This window comes from Sorghum bicolor, chromosome 5 (genome assembly GCF_000003195.3).
Source record: "Sorghum bicolor cultivar BTx623 chromosome 5, Sorghum_bicolor_NCBIv3, whole genome shotgun sequence".
In the NCBI taxonomy this organism is placed as follows: domain Eukaryota; kingdom Viridiplantae; phylum Streptophyta; class Magnoliopsida; order Poales; family Poaceae; genus Sorghum; species Sorghum bicolor.
In genome coordinates, this window is record NC_012874.2 from 64105140 (window position 1) to 64127205 (window position 22066).

At 47.5% G+C, this 22066-nt stretch overlaps 1 protein-coding gene across 1 annotated transcript; it reads right to left on the reverse strand.

Annotated features, from left to right (window-relative positions):
* LOC8062660 (subtilisin-like protease SBT3.5) lies at positions 8932-13410 on the reverse strand. The gene is made up of 10 exons (XM_002450967.2): positions 13263-13410; positions 13059-13156; positions 12815-12912; positions 12507-12683; positions 11814-12439; positions 11569-11651; positions 10311-10571; positions 10083-10197; positions 9806-9977; positions 8932-9714 (listed from the first exon to the last, which is right to left on the reverse strand). Exons 1-10 carry the CDS (start codon positions 13374-13376, stop codon positions 9209-9211), a joined length of 2250 nt encoding a protein of 749 aa, XP_002451012.1. The 5' UTR covers positions 13377-13410; the 3' UTR covers positions 8932-9208.

Sequence of the window (22066 nt, forward strand, 5' to 3'; positions counted from 1 at the left end):
TCCTTGGTGTCGTCATCATCGGCTGCGGCGTGCTCGACCCCGAGGAGGTCGCGTAGCTGACCTGCCTCCCCTTCCCCCATCTCTCTATGTTGACATTCTGTGGGCCTCGAGATGGCCTGGCCCATTGGTCATGGCATGCTTTTTGAACCAGCCCGGTATGAAAAGCGGCCCGACAGGCTATGTCTGGGCCGTTGGCTAGGCCCGTGGCCCTAACAGGCACGGCCCGAGAGGCACGCCATGCTGTGCCAGCCTGACCTGTATCGGCCCGGCCTATTGGACATCTATAGTTCCATGGTTCCTTGTAGGCCCGTGGCCCTAACGGCCCAGGAGGCACGTTGTGCTGTGCTAGCCTGACCTGTATCGGGCCGTGCCTGGCACAGGCCCATGCCAAGCTAGATCAGGCGGGCCCGTTGGACATCTATAGTTCCATGGTTCCTTGTGGAATGAGACACAAGTCATCTTGAATCGCGTCCACTTCAGCTATCAATGCCAAGCCCACAGGGCTCAGCCACCGGGTTGATGTTGCAGAGAAGTTGCCGCTGCTATCACAGACCACAGCCCTGGCTGCTCCATGCTCCAGTACCGTGATCCTGCAGGAAGGCGCCATTGGAGTTGATCTTCAGCATACCTAGAGCCAGAGGACTCCATCGTGTTGACAGTGGCCTTGTGTTGTCGCTGACGCCACTTCCACCTAGAGCCCCTTGATCATTATTCTGTGTAAGCAAGTCTCTCTAGTGCCCAGTTAATCGCCAGACAATGATCAAGGGGTGTTTTCCCATGTCGTCATAGGATTATTCCTCGGTCCACCTATAGGCAATAGAAATTATCTAGCTAGGAGATCTCTTGTCCAAGTCTCCGGGTGGAGACGCTGGAGCTTGAGTGCTTGACGACGTTAGGGATTTCAGCATATCCCAAAAGATGCCTGCTGTAGTGCACTGTGTAAGAGCAGGAATGTGGATTTATATATCTTCGTGCCGCAGAAGTAACAAGTTCCAAATGGTTCCAAGTGTCGACGGTGAAGGTTCTCACAACATGGATTAAAATATGAAATCATGAGATACTCGCCACCCAAACACTCTCACCTTTGGAGGCACTTTAGGCCCTGTTTGGTTCCCCTTGCTAAATTATAGCTAGCTAAATTTTAGTCACTTTAGTAGCTAAAGTACCAAACACATTGACTAAAAGGTGCTAAAATAATTTAGTCCTATTAGTCATCTAAGAGTAGCTAAAATAATTTTAGCTAGCTAAGTCATTGCTGGCCGGTGAGTGAGCAGCCCGGCCCGCGCCATCATCCCTTTCTTGCATATCTAATTTGGCCAACATGCTGTAGGCTGATCGGACAGAGTATAGTCCATGTCGTTCGCCCGACCATGCATGCCCCAAATTCATCTTGTCTCCTACCCAACGGGATACATTTGACAACCATAGCATCCATGAACAAAAGGTTCTCGTCTAGCGTTGCCTCATCCCATCTTCTTCCATCTGCTACAATGAGCTCATCACTGACACGGATTCTCGAGGCACATGGTTTTAGACAGATCGGCTTGCCACCCATAGCACTCCATATCCATCGATCCTCCAAAACATTGGTACTTTCACCATCACCAATTCAGCGGTTAAGACTGCACTGCAGAGCCTTACGGCTCACGATGCAGGCGGGGCGGGTTGTGGCCAACCGCAAACCCACAAAGCTCGCCGCAAGCAAATGCCTGCGGGTTTTGTGGCTGTCCGCAAACTAAATTACATGAGTAACAAAGTTTTGTGGGCTTTGTGGCAGCAAACGTAAGTCCCATAGAGACCCCCAAGGTGCATAACTACGTCTATAATAATGCTTTGGTTGTCGGCCGCAGTTAGCCTCATCTCCATAGAAGTTGAAACCAAATCGCCAAATGAAAAAACCGCAGCCCTGATTAGGCGTCTGCATCCTGCAGAAGCAAGCAGCAAGCACTAGGATGGCAGTATCTGCCATGTTGTTCTTATCCTCTCCTGCCTACTACTCTTCCTCCACTTCGGCCATGTCTCCAGCGCCTGCCATGGCTGCAAGGCCCGCAATTTCATCTGCAGGACATAGCGCAAGCACAAGGAGAAGCATATAGGAGGGCGACACCGACAACACCGGTGGTTGCGATAGGGATAAGCAAGGAGAGGCCTTTCTTGCGGGTTTTGTGGGTTCTTTACGGACTACAAACAATGTCCAGTGGACTTTGCGGGTGAACAATGTTTAGGCCACAAACAACTTGCAGCTGGGGCACACGGTGACCACGCAAACCATGATTCTGCGGGGCAGGCTGGTGGGTAGCGGTAACGACCCGCCCCGCCTGCATCCTGACTTACGGCCATCTAAAATAGCATGCCAGGTGTGGGATGAATTTCATTAGTTCCTCGCTGCCATGAAGTCTCCATTCGGAAAATATTTTCCTTTAAGCAATCTGGAGGCATAGTGTATCTGGCGATGTCATCAGTTGCATTGCCATCCCTGTTTTTCAAGCATCGCCAAATTAAACAACTTGATACCTTCGGAAGCCCATCCCTCCATGACACTTCAGAAGCCGTGTGATCTATTACAATTACTCTACAGCTACCCCGAATTGTCACCTCCACATATAGATGACATTTACTTGGGCCACACCAAAAAATGCACTCAGAGATACATCCTAAAAACATACACACCAGATCATCTTGAACTCATTCCGTCTCCTTACTTCACCAAATCCAACGGCCATTGTTCAATGTGTCTCCCAATTCACTAAAATTACCCACCTGCCACTAGTTACAAAGGTAAAAATTCATTTTCACCCTCTACCCCCTTGGTGACACCAGAGAACACACGCCTTCCCCCAACATGGCTAGGGTTCCCCGGGTGCGCGCCGCCTCATCTGCTCGCTGGACTGCCTGCCGTGCTTTGGCGTAGGAAGGAGTTTGTTCATGGTGGGTGTTGTTCATCCCTCATCGTGGCCTAGCTCAGGGGCTGTTGCGGATATTTGGCTGCCACAGCCTTCCATCTCGCCCTACAGCAAGCGGCATCGACACCACCCTCCACCCCCGGCAGCAATGTTGGTGGTGGTTCCTTCTACCTATTATTACCTCGAGCGCCGGCAGTTGGGGCTCCTGCACCCCATTCTCAGTTGTCTACTTCATTTTTTTTTGTGAAAACTAAACTGGACATAGCACAACAGAACAATCTCTGCAAAAAGGGGACAAATCCGTGAGATCCATGTACTAGACTACCACAGTGCCAGGTGTTGGAGCAGGATCACCTGGGAACGTCCCAGCTCGACGACGTCGGACGACGGCGTGGTGACCGCGGCGAGATCCGAGTAGATTCAAACGAGATAAGTAAAACTGGAAAGCCAAGAATATGATTGCTGCCAAAATCGCAGCCCAATCGGTCCCTTGATACTTCTATTTATAGTCTCAAGATTACAAGACTCCCACGCCGTCACGAGCAGGTGCGCGCCACCGTTTCACCGCGGGACGCGCCACATGCGCCGTGCGCGCCACGGCGTGAATAGACCAGACACGGACTCCAGGCCAGGCGTGATCGAGCATGCCTCCGATCACAGCCTCCTGCTATCCTAACTGACTCTGGACTCTAACTATGACAAAGATTACATGATGAGATATCGCAACAATTAGCTAACAATTCTCCCCCTAAGTTGTTGCACCTCAACGACGCCAAGAGCGCTCCTGAGCTCCACGAACCTGACCCGGCCGAGTGACTTTGTGAAGATCCGCAAGCTGATCCGCTGTTCCAACATGCTCCACCTCCACTTTGCCCTCCTCTATGCACTCACGAATGAAATGATACTCCGTATCAATATGCTTGCTGCGATCGTGATGCACAGGGTTCTTGCTCAACGCTATTGCAGACATATTGTCCATTAGCAACTTCACTGACGCCGCCTTTGTCCCCAGTATGTCAGCTATCAAACGACTCAGCCAAACACCTTGACAGGCCGCTGCAGCCGCTGCAACATATTCAGCTTCGCACGAAGACAGCGCAACAATCTTCTGCTTCTGCGAAGCCCAGGTCACCAGACTACCACCGAGGAAGAACACAACACCCGTAGTGCTCTTGCGATCCTCCACGCCTCCTGCAAAATCACTGTCACTGTAACCCAGCAATATTGGCGACAGTGCAGTCCCCTTGCCATACTTGCAGCCGTAGCCTATAGTGCCCTTCAAGTATCTTAGTATGCGCTTGACAGCTGCCCAGTGAGCTTTTCCCGGGGCTTCCATGTACCTGCTCACCATGCCGACCGAAAAAGCTAAGTCCGGTCTAGTGTTAACAATGTAACGTAGGCTCCCAATAATGCTCCTGTAAGTTGTCGGTTCAACCACCTCCCCCTCCTTGGTCTTGTAGAGCTTCAGCCTTGGTTCCATCGGCGTGTCACAAGCATTGCAGGTCACCATCCCTGCAGTCTCAAGGATTTTTACTGCATAAGAACCTTGACTGATTACAATCCCAGCATCTCCTTGCTTCACCTCTATTCCCAGATAGTAGCTTAGGAGACCGAGATCGCTCATGCTGAACTTATTTTTCATCTCAGCTTTGAATTGCACAATATCTTGCACGTTTGGCCCCGAGATAATCAAATCGTCAACATAAACCCCTACAATGAGTGGAGAAGTCTTGCTGTTTCTCTTGTATACAGCATGATCCATGTTGCTTTTCACAAAACCGAGGGCTAAGAGCTCTTTATCAAGCTTGGCATTCCAGGCTCTTGGAGCCTGCCTCAGGCCATACAACGCTTTCTTCAGCCTTAACACCTTGTCACTGTTGCCGACTATGAAACCGGGAGGCTGCTTGACAAACACAGTTTCAGACAAGTCTCCATTAAGAAAAGCACTTTTTACATCCATGTGGTGCACTTGCCAACCTCCCTGAGCTGCTAGTGCCAGTAGCACTCTGACTGTCTCAATTCGAGCAACTGGTGCAAAGACCTCATCGAAGTCCACTCCTTGAACTTGAGCATAACCTTTAGCCACGAGTCTTGCTTTGTGTTTAACCACATTGCCTTCAGGATCCTTTTTCACTTTGAAAACCCACTTAAGGCCGATTGCCTTGTGGTTCCTCGGAAGATCACTGACCTCCCAGGTCTTGTTTGCCTCAACTGCCTGCATCTCAGCTTTCATGGCATTCCTCCAACAGAGCTCTGACAAAGCTTGATCAACTGTGCATGGCTCCTCAGCTGCTACTAGGCACACCCCGCTGTACTCGAGCTGATATGGTTCGGTCGACTCCAGCAGGTCAGGTATTGTTCTGTACCTCTGAGGCACCCCTTCTGAATCCACTTCGCCACCAGTAGGAGGAGTTGCCCACTGGATTATGTTTTCTTGATTTGATCCGCTGATAGACTATCCCGGAGTGTGTGGTGATGCATCGCCATGTCCTCCGTGGGGTGGAATTGAATGAACAGGTGACCCCGGCTCAGAATGTTCCGCCGGCTCAACTGCAGCTTCGGGGTTTTCAGAAAAATCCCCATCAACGCCTGTTGTCGGATGCGCTACAGTAGCCTGTTCTTCATCAGGGTAAAACACACTGAAACTCGGTTCCGTTTCAGCTTCAGCAGGCCCGCCCGCAGTTTCAGCTGTTCCTTTCTCCCCCCAATTCCAGCCCTTTCTTTCATCAAAAATGACATCACGAGAGATGATCAACTTCTGTTTAACTGGATCAAAAATTCTGTAGGCTTTTGAACCTACTTCATACCCAAGGAAAACACCAGGAGTCGATCTGTCTGACAATTTCGACACCCCTGGTCCGAGCTTCTTCGCATAAGCCAAACATCCGAATGTTCTCAGATGTCTCACACCCGGTTTCCTTCCGTACCACGCTTCATAGGGTGTCTTGCCCTCCAAGCTTTTCGTCGGTGCCCTGTTTAACAGATAAACCGCCACAGACATTGCTTCTCCCCAAAATCTCCCGGGGACCTGCATACTCTTCATCATGCACCGTGCCATCTCCACGACTGATTGGTTTCGGCGCTCAACGACGCCATTCTGTTGCGGTGTCCAGGGAGCCGTCGTGTTGCGCTTCACGCCTTGCTCATTGCAATACACCGTGAAGACACCTGAGTTGAACTCACCCCCCTGTCAGTTCTGAATGCTTTCAGGCGCTTGCCAGATTCAGACTCTGCTGCTGTTTTAATTTTCTTGAAGTGTGCAAAAGCTTCATCCTTCGTCCTTAACAGTTCGATCCACATGAAACGACTGTAATCATCGACGATTAACAAGAAATACAGCTTACCACCAGGAGTTGCCGGGGTTATAGGTCCACACAGGTCGCCGTGCACCAGCTCCAGGCCCGTGGACGCCCTGTATGCCGATGCGCGTGGAAACGGGGCTCGGTGATGTTTCCCAAGTGCGCAGCCGTCGCACACTTGTTCGCCGTGCTGGATCAGTGGAATTCCCTCCACCATCTCTTTTCGACCCAAATCACGAAGTGATCTGAAGTTCAGGTGTCCGTAGCGTGCATGCCATAGCCACGCCTGGTCATCCATCTTCGCTGTCAGGCACACCGGAGTTGTTAAGTTGACTTGCATGATGTACAACCTCCTCATCCTCTCCGCCCTGATCAGAACGTTTAAGTTCCCGTTGACGCGCTCGAACACCTTCATCACGCCATGGTCCATCTCGACACGACAGCCAGCCTCCTCCAGCTGGCCAAGGCTCACAATGTTACAGCGGAGCGACGGTATGTAGTACACTTCTGTGAGCACACGATGGTCTTGATTCTTGCCGGCGATCGCGACTGCACCGATCCCGCAAATCTCCACCTTCGACCCATCTCCAAACCGCACCGCTCCCCTTACTGTCTCATCCAGTGATGCCAAGGCTTCACGGCACCCTGTCATATGGTTCGTGGCCCCGGTGTCAAGAACCCACGCGCCCACGTCATAAGATGATGGGTACACGCGTTCTTGGTTCAAGAACACCTGCTGCGTCGACACTCCCGTGGATCGGACCACGTTACAGACTTGGGCAACCAGCAGCGCTCCATTGTCACCGTCGGTGTTAGCATGATGTGCAACCTCATGACGATCCTTTTGAGGTTTGTTCTTGCACTCCTTGCCCCAGTGGCCATAAACACCACACTTGCGACACTTTCCTTTTCGGCGTGGCGCACCCGTGTCAGGGTCACGTCCGTCTCCGCCACCATTGTTCTTCTTCTTCCAGTGCTTGTCCTTCTTGACATAATGTCCACCGCCTCCACTGCCCTTCGTGACAGATGACGACGATTCAGACACCATCCGAGCCTTGTTCCTTTCGGCCCACTCCTCCTCCGTAAGAAGAAGCTTGGAGGTTTTCTCTGTCACCTGCTCCAATGCAGGCTCAAACCTCTCCTCGGCCGCGCGCAGGTGGCCGATTAACTCTTCCATGGTCAGAGTCTTCAGCTCTTTAAACATCTCGATGGCCACTGCCACTTGGCTGTAACGAGGTGGCACCACACGTAGGAATTTCTTCACCACCCGTGCATCGGTGACACTCTCCTCCCCGAGGCCGCGCAGATCAGTGACGAGCTTGGTGATTCTTATAGCAAAATCATCAATCGTCTCGCCCGGTTTGAACGTGATCGCCTCGAATTCAGCCAGCAGCTTTTGGGCGTTTACCTCCTTGACACGATCCGCGCCGAGGCGCATGGTTTTGATGGCAGCCCAGGCTTCCTTCGCCGTCTTCTTGTTCAAGAGCATAGAATGCATCTCTTGTGGCACCCCTCGAAGCATAGCTCCCAGCGCCAACCGATCTCGGCGTCGTTCAGCCTTGTCATCAACGATCGCGTCCCAAAGATACAACCCCTCGAGATTGCACTGGATGTGTGACGCCCAGCCTTGATAATTGGTGCGAGTCAACATCGGCCACGTGAGATTTCCCGAGGCTTGGTTGAAGGCCCACTCCATCATATCCTGTTCCTTGCTAGTTTCACCCATGGCGGCTGATTCCGGCAACAGCACAACTTTCCTTCGCTCCTCCCTGATGGATCACACCAGCAGGCTTCCTCTACTCCTTCTCACCACCGGCGAGCGTCTCCTCCTTGGCTCTGATACCACTTGTTGGAGCAGGATCACCTGGGAACGTCCCAGCTCGACGACGTCGGACGACGGCGTGGTGACCGCGGCGAGATCCGAGTAGATTCAAACGAGATAAGTAAAACTGGAAAGCCAAGAATATGATTGCTGCCAAAATCGCAGCCCAATCGGTCCCTTGATACTTCTATTTATAGTCTCAAGATTACAAGACTCCCACGCCGTCACGAGCAGGTGCGCGCCACCGTTTCACCGCGGGACGCGCCACATGCGCCGTGCGCGCCACGGCGTGAATAGACCAGACACGGACTCCAGGCCAGGCGTGATCGAGCATGCCTCCGATCACAGCCACGTGCTATCCTAACTGACTCTGGACTCTAACTATGACAAAGATTACATGATGAGATATCGCAACAATTAGCTAACACCAGGCGGCCAGATGCAGATGCACCGGCTCAGCGTGGCCTCTCCTAGAGTCTGGCTCGGTGCGGTGCCACGTGAACAGATATAGTGCACGTACTATGCTCCAAGTCTTCACCGCACTGCTCCATGGTCTGCTGGAGCTCACTTGATCCACGCTGCTCTGGTGCTTCTAGGTCGGCTTTAGCTCCTGCTCTTGCCGCATCACCCCTTGCACACCGTCATCGGCGGCCAGTCACCGCAGGTAGGGTTAGGGTTTAGCGAGTAAATGTGGGAGTGGACGAGTGGGTTGGGTCAGGTGGGAGTGGGACAAGGGTCCAGGGAAGAGGGAACACTAGGGTTTGCTGATAGTTTGGTTTTCTCATTTTTACAGTACTTTGGTTCCATGTGAAATTTGAAACCGAATGCAATGGCCAAAGTTCTATAAAATTCAGTTTGGTTCGGTTTGGGGAGAAAATTGCCTGGCCCTAGATAAACTCCATCTGTATCATCCATCCAACTTGTGCGCATATATATTATTGTTGGTCATCAAATCGTGTTTTTCCCAGGCAAATGTTACATATAGAACTGACTTGGAATAGGGGTGGTATTATTGAAGTGTTTCCACGTCGTCCTTTCTTTTATTACAAGAACACGAATGGCTGGCGGACAGTAAACCAAATTAAAGGCAAAGTGAGACAAGGAAATCGAAAGGGTGAATCAACAACGCGGAACACATGCATGCGCGTACCATGCATCCTGTCCAGAACGAACTCGATCATCAATTAAGATGCATCAGCAACGAAGTCCCTTACGACGGTCCGAACGGCGATAGGGATCCTCACCGAGTGCTTGCCATCGTCCAACCATGTCAGGCTCCCAAACGCGTAGCCGCCCTGCACTCTCTGCTTCGCCATGAACGTCACCTTAAATGTCGTGTTCCTAGGGCCACCTTTCTGGAAGGCGATCACCGGAGGCTCCACGCTCATCTTCACCCCCGCCGGCGCCTCCACCACCGCCCGGTACGTCGCCTTCGCCGGCCCGACGTTGGTCACCGTGCGTGTGAGCGTGACGGACTCCTTGAGGTCAGGCACGGCGATGGATGGCAGGTTGAGCTGTTCAATGTCGAGGTCGTCGTTGTTGTAGTCGTCTGGTTTGATGTCGTATACCAGGCCAGGATCCATGGCCCTGTCTGGCTGTATGTGGCCGCTGCCGAAGTCGAAGGGGTCGGCCGGTTTTCTTTGCACTGAGTTGGCTTGGATTGGCAGGCCGAATCGATCCGTCACCGATGCTGAAGGGGACATGTATAAAGTGGTAGTAATAGGCTGCTACTGGTTAGTGTGGGGATAAGAGGTTTCTTGGTTGAATCAATCAATAATTACCTGTGGTAACGATGGCGGACTTGATCATGGCAGGCGACCAGTCCAGGTGAACCGACTTGAGCAAGGCAACGATCGCGGAGACATGAGGGCATGCCATGGATGTCCCGGACATGAGCTCGTACGAGTCACCCTTGGCTGCCAAGATGCTCACTCCAGGGGCAGCTATGTCGGGCTGTCATCCAAACACAAACAGAGAAGCCAAAGATGCTATCATTTCATTCAGGACAAAGATCGTCAATGCATCACCCAATCAAGAGAAGGTATATACGCATATCACCTTGAGTATACCAGGGAACTGTGCACTCGGGCCCCTGGAGGAGAACGTGGCGACTCTCGGTGAGGCAACCTGTGCTCCGACCACCGTCGCCGCCGGAGATATCTTGGCTACCACACTGGCAAAAGTTACACAGACAGGAACACAGGGGAGGGTATCATGAGAAGAGGCCGGAACAGGAGAGGCCATCATTGGAGGACTAATAACTGAAGAAGAGTGAATTAGACGTACCTGTTGTTACTTTGGATGATCCTGAATATGGTTTCTTTGTCCACCACGACGCAGGGCATGTGGCCTTGGCAGTACAGCTGGTAGTCGAGGATGTCGGTGCTGTACTGCTCGAAGATTATGCCCTTCGCCCCGCCGGCAATGGCGGCTTGTGTGGCCTTGACAAACTCCGCCCCTGGAGAATAGGTGGACGGGATTGCCGGTGCAAAGCATACAATGATTTTCCCGGTGATGTTTCCAGACCCCAGGTTCTTCCTGTCGCACCTGATGCCGGAGAGAATGTGTTATTTAATTTTCATTCTCTCTATGTACTATGTAGTAGTACATCATTTTTGTTATGTAGAAAGATACAAGTTATATATTATGTATCTAGAAAAATAGAACACATTATAATTTAAAACGGAGGGACATAAAATATAATTAAGAGTCTTTGACATTTAATTTAGTGCCATATTAAGTAGGGACTACTACTACATAAAACCTTTACCATGGCCTTTTGTTTTGGCCCTCGGAGGCGGGCAGCGCCTCGGTTAATTCAGGTCGGGCTGCCAGCCCAGCAAATGTCTCGGTTAAAAAGTTAACCGAGGTGGTCACTATAAGACAATCGCCGCGATTAATAGATTAACCGAGGCGGTTGCCCTAAAGCGCGCAACCGTTACACTTAATTGATTAACTATGATCTTTGATCCGAGGTGGTTACTCTGCCTGTCGCGATTAAAATTACTATAGTGGTGGGCCAAAAACCCCTCCTGCTCACCCAAAAAAATAGTGCAACTACAACTTACTATTACTACTAAGATAATTCTTTTTAGGGCCTCCACCATAATTCTCTCGAGAGAGTTAAAAAATAAAAAAAGTAGAAACTCTCTCAAAAGTAAAAAGAAAAGCATCCGATCATCAATTTTGTATGTTATAATCTACTCATCATCATAAAAAAAATTCTCTTAATTCTAAATTATTAGACTTTTGGCTTTTCTGGATATGTCACTGGAGTCCAATTTTAGCACTTCAACTCAAAACCAGATATCATATCGACCATCAAGATTATTTTAAAGCTAGATTTAAATATTCCAAAAATAAAATTCATTTTCTAATCTCTAATAAAAATTCATGAGAAAATCATTTTCACCACAAAAATATGACTCCAGTACCATTTTTTTTCCTAATAAAGTCTCACCCGTTCCTTGCTTAGATTATATATATGTATTCTTTTGTGGCATAATAATAACATAATTTACGAAAGCCAAAGTGCATGTGTTACCCAGTAGCCGCGAAATGGAGCGAAGTAAAGCCGTTGTTGCTCTTGGATGCCGCTGAGCGGTTGTGGTAGTACAATGATTGACCCTGCAAATGACTCAGGATTAATTTTTTCCCCATCACGGAAATCATAAGAAAATCGCATATATAATAACAAATAAATATATACAGTGAATGAAAGAAAACAAAAAAAAAACGTCATGATAACGACTGAGTGCTTGGTAGATGGTTAATGGTAGGCGTACGAACCACCATCTTCTGTCCGTCGCCGAGTGTGATGACGGTTGGGAAGGAGCGATCCACGGTGGCGGCGGCCACCGTGATGACCCACGGCAGGGCGTTCTTGACGGTCTGCTGCACGGGGCCTTCGTTCCCCGCAGCGAACACCACGGTGATCCCGGCCGCCACGGCGTGCAGCGTCTCGGGTTTCTCATTGACGCCTCCCAGCGACAGGGACAGCACGTCGACGCCGTCCCCGATGGCGTCGTCGAGGGCCGCGAGGACCGACGCGTCGCCGCAGCGCGCGTCGAGGCCGACGGCGTGGCACGACTTGTAGATCGCGAGCCGCGCGCGCGGCGCCCCGCCGCGCACCAGGCCGGCGGCCAGGCCGCTGCCGGCGTGGCTCGCGTCCCGCACCGGCGAGCCGGCCACCGTCGACGCGGTGTGCGTGCCGTGGCCGTTGGCGTCCCGCGCCGACCTGTACTCTCCCTTGAGGTCCTCCTCGGTGGCGTCCCCGGCGTACCACCGCGCGCCGATGACCTTCCGGTTGCAGTTGCTCGCGTTGAACGCCTGGCCGGTCTCGCACACGCCTTTCCACCGCTTCGGCACAGGGCCATACCCGGTGTCGTCGAAGCTCCGTGATTCCGGCCAGATGCCTGCGTTGCGCAGCATGTCACCAAATTTTGAAGCCTATCGAATGAGTCAAATTATCAAAATCAGAACCTGTGTCTATGACGCCGACGATGACATCCTCGCCGTACTTGGCCTTCCTAAGGAGCCGCGACGACGACGACAATGACGATGGCTGTTGGCCGTAGCTGATGCCAAGAAAATCCCAACTCCGAGTCGTGTGCACTTGGTGGTAAGTGTTTGGCTTCACGCTCACAACTCCATGGTGTTCTAGTGAGACATTATATGTTGCAAACAAACTCGTTACTTAATTTGATCAGTTCATACCTCGAATACTACTTGCGAACAAGAACATTATTGCAATATTCATGGAATTTTGTTGGCTCGGTGAGACTACACACTCTTAAGCTCCTCCGCTTGGGGCTCGGTAAGCTTCGCCGCGAAACCGGAGAATCCGTGCTTATAGCTGTAGACTATGGACTTGCGTGCTTCATCCTTGCTGCTCCAATGATGACATGAATGGCAAAATCAAGGTGAGCTAGCTGAAAGCCAGCTTACATATATTTATATAAATGTACGTGTGCAGAGTCATTGTCACCTTGAATGAGCTAGATGGGTGATTTTATTACTAGTAAGGGAAAGTACCTCCCAAGAATGGAGGTCAGCGCGGCGTGGTGCGATGCCATGACCACGGAAGGATCATCGTCCTTCCTCTCACCCATGTACACAACGTAGATCGTCGTCTGGGTTTTTCAAGAAACAGCATCAGTGGCAAAGCTCCTTCGTTCATGGAGAGACAGAGAGATACATGAAGCTTCAGAGGAAGAGCAACAGGAAAACAGAGTTTACTTGGCTTGAGGATGCATCAGCAGACAGCAGGGCCAGCAGTAGCACGAGGAACTGAAGGAGTAGTACCGATGGTGAGACAGACACAGCTTGTGATCTCGAGCCCATCTTTGTCATATTCTTTCTGATGAGTGCACATCCTCTTGTGCATGCCTGTGTATATATAGCAGTCTTGGCACATTAAGGTTCTTTTTTGTTGTTTTTTTTTATTTTAAAGGAACGTGTTGCATCACTGGCTCACTGAATGTCTGATTTCACAATAAGCAGACTCAAACTGCAGAAATCTTTCAGCTACTCATAAGCTCGGCCACTGTGAGGGTATCCAATGCAAATAGGCAAGCCAGTAGGTGCACGGGGCCCATCTCGCACCTCTCTGCAAAAATGGGAATCATTCGGTTGCTGTATTTGGATTGTTTTGCATTGGTGTGCTCTTTCAATAATTGAGCCTCTCAGATGTAGTTAGAGTGAGAGATCAAGTGATACAGGAGAGGAAGTGAAAGAGGTCATATCGTGCACCGTATCGTAGAAATAGCAATTAGTAGAGGCTGGGTAGGAGAGGAATTGAAAGAGGTCACATCGTACACAGTATCATAGAAATAGCTATTGAGAAAAATAGGCTAGTAGAGAATTGCTTTATAAGAGTTTAAGATTTGAAATGCAATTAAGTCGATATGATGTGAATAGCCTGATAAAAGTTTGGAAGTTAGTGGATGACATAACTACTAGTGAAGATGACGTGGATAGTTAGTAAGGATGATGTGGATGTTAGAAATAAAAGCAATTTAGCGATGCATAAATTAATTCCGACAACAAGAAAAAGGCTAACAACATGTATCACAGATATATGAATCGAAACTAGCACTACGATTTGAATCAAGTTCACGAGATCTAATGCTAGCAACAGAAAGAATATGAAACCGAATAACAGAGAGAGGATAGACATCCTTACAGTGGGGTTGTCGGCGCGAAGGAAGAAGAAGAAGAAGAAGACCGTCGATGGAGATCGGCGAACATCGGGCGTAGTGGGAAGAAGACGTCCAGCGAGCAGTCGCGACGGCGCTTCCCAAAAACCTGATACGCCCCCTACCCCGTGCAGGGACGCGAGGAGACGTAGGCTTCGGGCCTGCTCTCCCGACACCGATGGCACGTCGGCGACGGGATGGAGAAGACGGCGGCAGCGCAGTAGTGTGGCGAGGAAGAGATGAATCTCATGTACAAAGGACGACGTCTTGCCCCATATTTATACACGCGTCGCACGTAGCAAATAGGCAAGCAATCAATCACCGTATTATAGAAACTTTACCTGCCATTTACGCACTTGCCATAATACAAGAATAATTGCTTACCAAATAGGCCAGCGCAATCTCCTCCATGCATGCAAAACTTCCAAGTAGCAAAAGGAAGCCGCGCACCCGCAAGGGTTGAAGCGAGAAATCGCCGGACCATTCACGCGCATGTCGTGCATGCGCGCCCATTGGCCCCGCCCCGCCCGGCCCGGCCCGGCGAGGCGAGGCGAGCGAGCGCGCGCGTGTGGTTCTTCCTTTTCCTCTCCTCAATTGCTTCAATAAGATGGAGATAGCTCAACTTTTTAAGTTGGCCTCACTCCACTTGAAGTAGCAAGGTGGGGCTAAAGTCCCCCACCTTTCCATATATACATGCATGTATGAGTGGGTCTTTGGGATTTATTTGGAATTATTTGGCCCAAGGCTCTATTCAGTAGAGACCGGTTAAGGTTGAACATCCACCTAGAACAACAAAATAGACCCATCCGCAACTGCTAAATGGACTAGGCCTTGAATTGGCAGTTTGGTGCGAATAGGCTTCACTCAAAGTCTTGATTGGTACTAGGCTGCCATAGCCAACCCCGCGAGTGGAGCGTATAAGTCATACTCCTAACTCACGTCATGAGCCTATTAAAGAATACCTAATTCTTATAAACTGCGACTAACAGTTGGGCCCACATAGGTGTGTTCTTACAAGAATACTCTGTAGGACAGTATCTTGCTATAAAGCCTCAGAACACATTAAGACAAAGTCAACCTGCCTTACAGAAATGAGAGTACTGCATCTCCAACGGAGTGGGTTAAATGAAACGGTTGTACTCTCCCATTAACCAACAACTTGTTCTTCCCAGGTCCTAATTCACGGGATCTCCAATCACATAGGTTGGGTTACTGCTGAGGTTAACTCACATGGGTCTCAATCCCATCTCCTTCGATGCATTGTCAATCACGGTTCGTGATAGTCCCTTTGTGAAGGGATCTGCCAGGTTTTTAGCTGTCTGGATGTAGTCCACAGCTATTACTCCGGAGCTCTTTATTTTCCTGACAGACTTCAGTCTACGCTTTATATGTTTACTGGACTTTTTCCCATTATCCTGACTATTCTTCACCTTTGTGATCACTGTTTGATTATCACAGTTTATGAGAATAGCAGGAATTGGTTTCTCAACCAACGGCAAGTCCATCAACATATCTCTTAGCCACTCAGCCTCAGTAGAGGCTGTATCTAGAGCGGTAAGCTCTGCCTCCATTGTGGACTTTGTAAGTATTGTCTGCTTACAAGACCTCCAAGAGACAGCACCACCACCCAGAGTGAATATGTATCCACTAGTGGCCTTAAGCTCATCAGCTTCTGAAATCCAGTTTGAATCACTATATCCTTCAAGTACCCCTGGGTACCCTGAATAGTGAATTGCATAACTCAATGTACCTTTTAGGTAACGCATTACCCGATCAATACCACACCAATGATCACTTCCTGGATTAGAGGAAAATCTACTCAACTTGCTTACAGCAAATGAGATATCAGAGCGGGTTGCGCTAGTTAGATACATCAATGAGCCAATAATTTGAGAGTATCTTCTAGCCTTTTATTCTTTCGAAGTATTAGACTAGGATCGTAGGGTGTTGGAGAAGGTTTGCAATCCATATAACCAAAACGGTTCAAAACCTTTTCCACATAATGAGACTGCAAAAGAGTAATCTCATTCTCACCCTTATTAAGTTTAATATTGAGGATCACATCGGCTTCTCCCAAATCTTTCATGTCAAAATTTTGGGATAAGAATGATTTAACATCATTGATCTCATCGATGCTCGTCCCAAAAATTAGGATGTCGTCAACATACAAACACAAGATTACTCCTTTGCCCCCACCATAACGGTAATACACACAAGTGTCGGCTTCATTTATTGCAAAGCCAGCAGAGGTCAACGTCTTTTCAAACTTCTCATGCCACTGCTTTGGTGCTTGCTTTAAGCCGTACAAGGATTTGAGTAACCTACACACCTTGCCCTCTTGTCCTTGTGCTATAAATCCATCAGGCTGATTCATATAAATTTCTTCCTCTAACTCTCTATTAAGGAAAGCCGTCTTCACGTCCATCTAATGGACAAGAAGCTTATGGGAAGCAGCCAATGATAATAGCACTCGAATTGTAATTAATCTGGCAACAGGTGAGTAGGTATCAAAGAAATCCTCATCTTCTTTCTGTGTAAAACCTTTAGCAACAAGTCTTGCCTTGTACTTTTCAATAGTACCATCAGGCCTGAGTTTCTTCTTAAATATCCATTTACAGCCAATTGGTCTGCAACCCGTTGGTTTATCTACTACTTCCCATGTTCCATTTGTAGTGATGGAGTCCATCTCACTACGGACTGCATCCTTCCAATAATCTGCATCTGGTGATGCATATGCCTCTGTAATGGTTGTGGGAGTATCATCTATGAGATAGACAATGAAGTCATCACCAAAGGATTTTTCAACCCTTTGTCTCTTACTCCTTCTAGGAGCTACAACATTGCTATCCTCTTCAATACCAAGTGGGTCTATAAATGGCTCTATCGCAGGTGTGGGCTCAGGAATAAATTCATTAGACGAACTCGGTAAAGAATAAGCAACATTCATCGGGAAAATATTCTCAAAGAAAGTAGCATCCCGTGACTCCAACAGTGTATCAACTAAAACATCAGGCGCTTTAGATTTTATCACTAAGAACTTATAAGCCGTGCTATGGTGCGCATAACCCAAAAAGATACAATCAACTGTCTTTGGTCCAAGCTTGCGTTTCTTATTAATTGGTACGCTAACTGTTGACGGTCCTTAAGTATCAAATTTAATTATCAAATAAATAAAGAAAAGGATCCAAATGAAATCAACATCCAGACTTAGGGTTTTTTTTAGATCAAAGGTATTCACCCGGCTTTATTAGAAAGCGTAACAAACACCCCCGATCCGAACCTGGGGTTACCAGTTTACAATAAAAGCAGCACCAAAACAAAGTACCAACAAAAGAGAACTCAACAGAGTACCAGAAGCTACTAACAAGTTTCTCACAACCCACTCAGCAGGACTAAAGAACTCTACTAAGAACCAACTAGCGAGCAGAGGTAGCATTCGCTGAAATTAAGTTCATCACATCGTCAGCCATTGGTTTCATCTTTGTCTTCAACAGAGGGCTCCAGGACTTGATCAGCATCAGCGTCTTGTGGATCAGCAGAGCCGGCGACGCCATCACTTTCTTATTGAAGACTAAATCATTCCTGGATTTCCAAAGAGACCACAAGGCACCTGCAGACAGAAAAAGGATTAGCGTTTGTTTCTTACCTCGAGTTTTTTCCACGATCTCTAAGAACAGCGACAAACAACTTGTCGGAGCCACGTCCCAACCCAGGGAATCTCGCAAGAAAGCCCACAGGAAAATAGCTAAAGGACACTGGAAGAGAATATGATCAGAAGTTTCAAATTGATCACACACAAAACATTTCTCAGGGCCAGACCACTTTTTCTTTTTCAGCTGAACTCCACATTGGATTCTATCATGCATAGCCATCCAAAAGAAGATTTTAACCTTTAAAGGCACTGGGCTTTTCCAAATTAGCATAGCTCTAATATCTTTCACACCTCCAAAGGTCATAGCTTTATATAATGAACTTGTACTATATTTTCCAGATTTTTCCAATGCCCATCGCACTACATCAGGACCATCTGAGAGCTGGACCACATTCAGCACAGCCAACAGTTCTTGCCACTCTTCACACGAACTGCCATTAAGTTGTCTTCTGAATGATATCTGCCATTGACCCTGTACAAAGGCTCTGCCGACCTCTATATCCGGATCAGAAGCAATCCTGAACAGGTTGTTGAATCTAATCCTTAGAGGACATTCACCCAACCAGCAATCATGCCAGAATCTCGTTTGTAGCCCTGCTCTAATCTCAACTATCCTCCCCATTTGGTACCATTGTCTCATGTCCAGCAAAGATCTCCAGAATTGTGAACCTTTCCTATTCTTGATTTGAAAAATACTTTTCTGTCCCAGATACTTCTTCCTTAACAATGTACAACACGGGCTAACATTCCCCCTTTCTAACTTGTCAATCCATTTCACCAACAAACATTTATACATCACTCTCACATCTGAGAAACCCAAACCACCAAACTCTTTTGGTCTGTTGAGAGCTGACCACTTAACCATGTGATATTTCCTCTTCTTACCCGTGCCCTGCCAAAAGAATCTAGCTCTAATAGCATCGAGCATTTGATAGTTGCCCTCGTAAAGCTCATATACCCCCATAGTATACATAGGGATGCTGGATAAGGAAGAGTCAATCAAAATGGATTTACCACCTGAGGAGAGGTCTGACAGAATTCCACGAGTTTTGGTGTTTGTCTATTTCTGTAGGGGGTTATCAAGAAATACGGAAGAAAGGCCCACACGTCGGGATTACATAAAGATATTAACGTGCCGCGCAATTATCTTACATCTAGAAGACTCCAGAAGCCACGAGACCGAAGCGGAGGCGAAACGGGGCCTGACCCTGGGCGCCCGCCCAGGTGATCAGGGCGCCCGCCCACCTCCTGAGTCCAATCAGGACTCTGCTTCGTGGGAGATCTCCACCGACCTAAAGGATGAATCTAAACCATACAATCTAAGTCGGTTTGATCCAATGGCCCATATTCACTTGAAGGGACTATAAAACCAGACCCCCTGGCCCCTGGAGGAGAGAGCCTCTCAACCCTAATTCATTATTTCTCAAGGGAGAAGAAGCCTCTGATCAAGATTAGAGCCACCACATCAATTAGATATCTAGATTAGCATAGCTACATAGGATTAGAACTAGAAGGAGTCAATCTTCGATTGGTTTCCGGATCTGTCAAGAGGATTCTTGGTAATTCTCTAATTGTGCTTCTAATTACTTTCTAATTATCTTCGTTCTTCAATATTATGAATATGACTTTGTTCTACTTCAATATATTGCTTATGACTTTGCTCTACTTGCTTATATTTAAGATTATATTGTTCTTAGTTTATCATAGTTATGTACTTGGCTTAGTTAGATTCGATCTATATACATGCTTAGGATCGTATAGCGTTTATCCATCGGATCCATGGGTAAATGATAGATATTGTGTAGGCGTGGTGCTTATACCGTATTTATCTGCGATTGTACCCAATATGCCAGATCGTGGGGTGGTTCGTGATAGTGACAGCTTCATTGATTCTTATATAGTCCCCCTCTCGTGTATTGGGCTGGCAGAGCAACATTATTACAGGGGAGTGATTGCTATGTTTCTCATTTACCTTGCTAATATCACTATGCATGGGCGTAGTCTTGTCTCGCAATGATTGCTAAGTATGCTTGCACTAACTATGATAATGCTAGACTATATAGTTGAGAATAACTTAGGGAATATTCTTGTAGTTCATTCTAATACCATGCTAATGGCTTTCTAGAGTATCTAATTGAGGTGCTTATCATATTTATTATGTGGCTAGATCAGACTAGTTATCCTTGTCACTATTCGTTATTTCATATATCTTTTATGTGACACTTATCCCTGTATGAAGAGTTAGATATAATGTTCTCAATTATACATGCAATGATAGATGCTCAATCTCATATTCTATTCTGTAATCAATATTGATGATTGTTAATCCCTTCCCAGTGGTAAAAATATAAATAACGATACCTGGAATACTTCCCGGTTAAAATGCTGCATCGATATTAATCTGTGCGCTTGCAGATCCCATTCATTATTTATTTAGAAGAGCAATTGCATATTTCAATACCGCGTCTCTTATATCATGCTGGGGATGACAACTTGGCTTAAGTGGTGTGAGGGATAGGTTTGGCATTTTTGGCACCGTTACTAGATTTAGAGAACTTAGTCTACTTTTGGTAATGATGTTAAGAATACCCAACACTAACCATGGCCAAACAGCCCCACGTACGCAAGTAATGGAGTGATGGTTTCCTTCCTTTCCATCCTTCATACGGAGTAACTTCACTATTCTTAGTTGGAACTCTATTTAGAACATGACATGTTGTTAAAACAGCCTCCCCCACCATGCTTTAGCCATACCGGATGTTCCTAACATAGCATTCACCAAGTCCATTAATGTCCGGTTTTTTCTTTCGGCAACCCCATTAGATTGGGGCGAATATGCTGGTGTCCGTTCATGAATTATTCCATTCTCCGCACAGAGAAGATCAAACTCATTGGAAAAATACTCCCCACCACGATCAGACCTAACACGCTTGATTTTCTTTTCTAATTGGTTCTCTACCTCAGCCTTATAAGTCTTAAAACATTCAAACGCCTCATCTTTAGTTTTTAGAAGAAACACATAGCAATATTTAGTTGCATCATCAATTAAAGTCATGAAGTATCTTTTTCCTCCTTTTGTCAACATACCATTCATTTCACAAATATCACAATGTATGAGCTCTAGTAATGTTGTGCACCTCTCGTCTACAACCTTGTGAGGCATACGAGGTTGCTTCGCTTGCACACATGCTTGACATTTAGAGCCTTTGACAATAGAAAAGTTTGGAATTAAACTCATACTGGATAAACGCGTCATACAACCAAAATTAATGTGACACAAATGTGAATGCCATATATCAGCCACTGAATTGTTTGAATCACACACATGGTTCACAACTTTATTACAGAAATCAGAGAGTGAAAAGCGGAACAAGCCTCCGCTCTCGTAGCCTTTGCCAATAAATTGGCCATACCTCGAGACGACTACTTTATTTGACTCAAACACCAGCTTGAACCCATCTCGACACAAGAGGGATCCACTAACGAGGTTCTTCTTTATTGAGGGCGCATGCTGCACGTTCTTGAGCCGCACGATCTTTCCCGAAGTGAACTTCAGATCGACCGAACCAACACCAAGAATAGAAGCATGCGAGCCGTTCCCCATCATAATGGTTGAACCTCGTGCGATCTGGTAAGATGAAAACATAGAAATATCAGTACAAACATGAATATTGGCTCCTGTATCAATCCACCAATCATTAGATTGAAATATAGAAAATGCACTAGGTAAATAATTACCGTACCCAGATCCGCTAGGATCACCAATAGTCACATTGGCAGATTTCTGCCCCTGCTGATTCTTCCTGCCTTTGTGGTTCTTGCACTTCTTGGCGAAGTGTCCATTCTCACCGCAAACGAAGCACATGTCACACCCATATTTTAAGAACAAAATAGGATGCATAAAAGACTCATATGTGCCCCAGAAACAGTCGCATACATAAGTAGACAAATCTCAAATGTACCATTACAGTGTTTATTACATAGCGGAATATATTATATCACATAGTCTCATACAAAAATGATAACATAAAGTGAACAACGCTCTCGACGGAAGCTCCACATAGGGACACTGCTGAATGGTTGACTCCAAACCTAGTACACATAACGATAATCCTCATTCCAATCATCTTCATTATCATATCCTGAGGTGTTGGGAAATTGCAAGAGTGAGCACATATCGTACTCAACAAGTA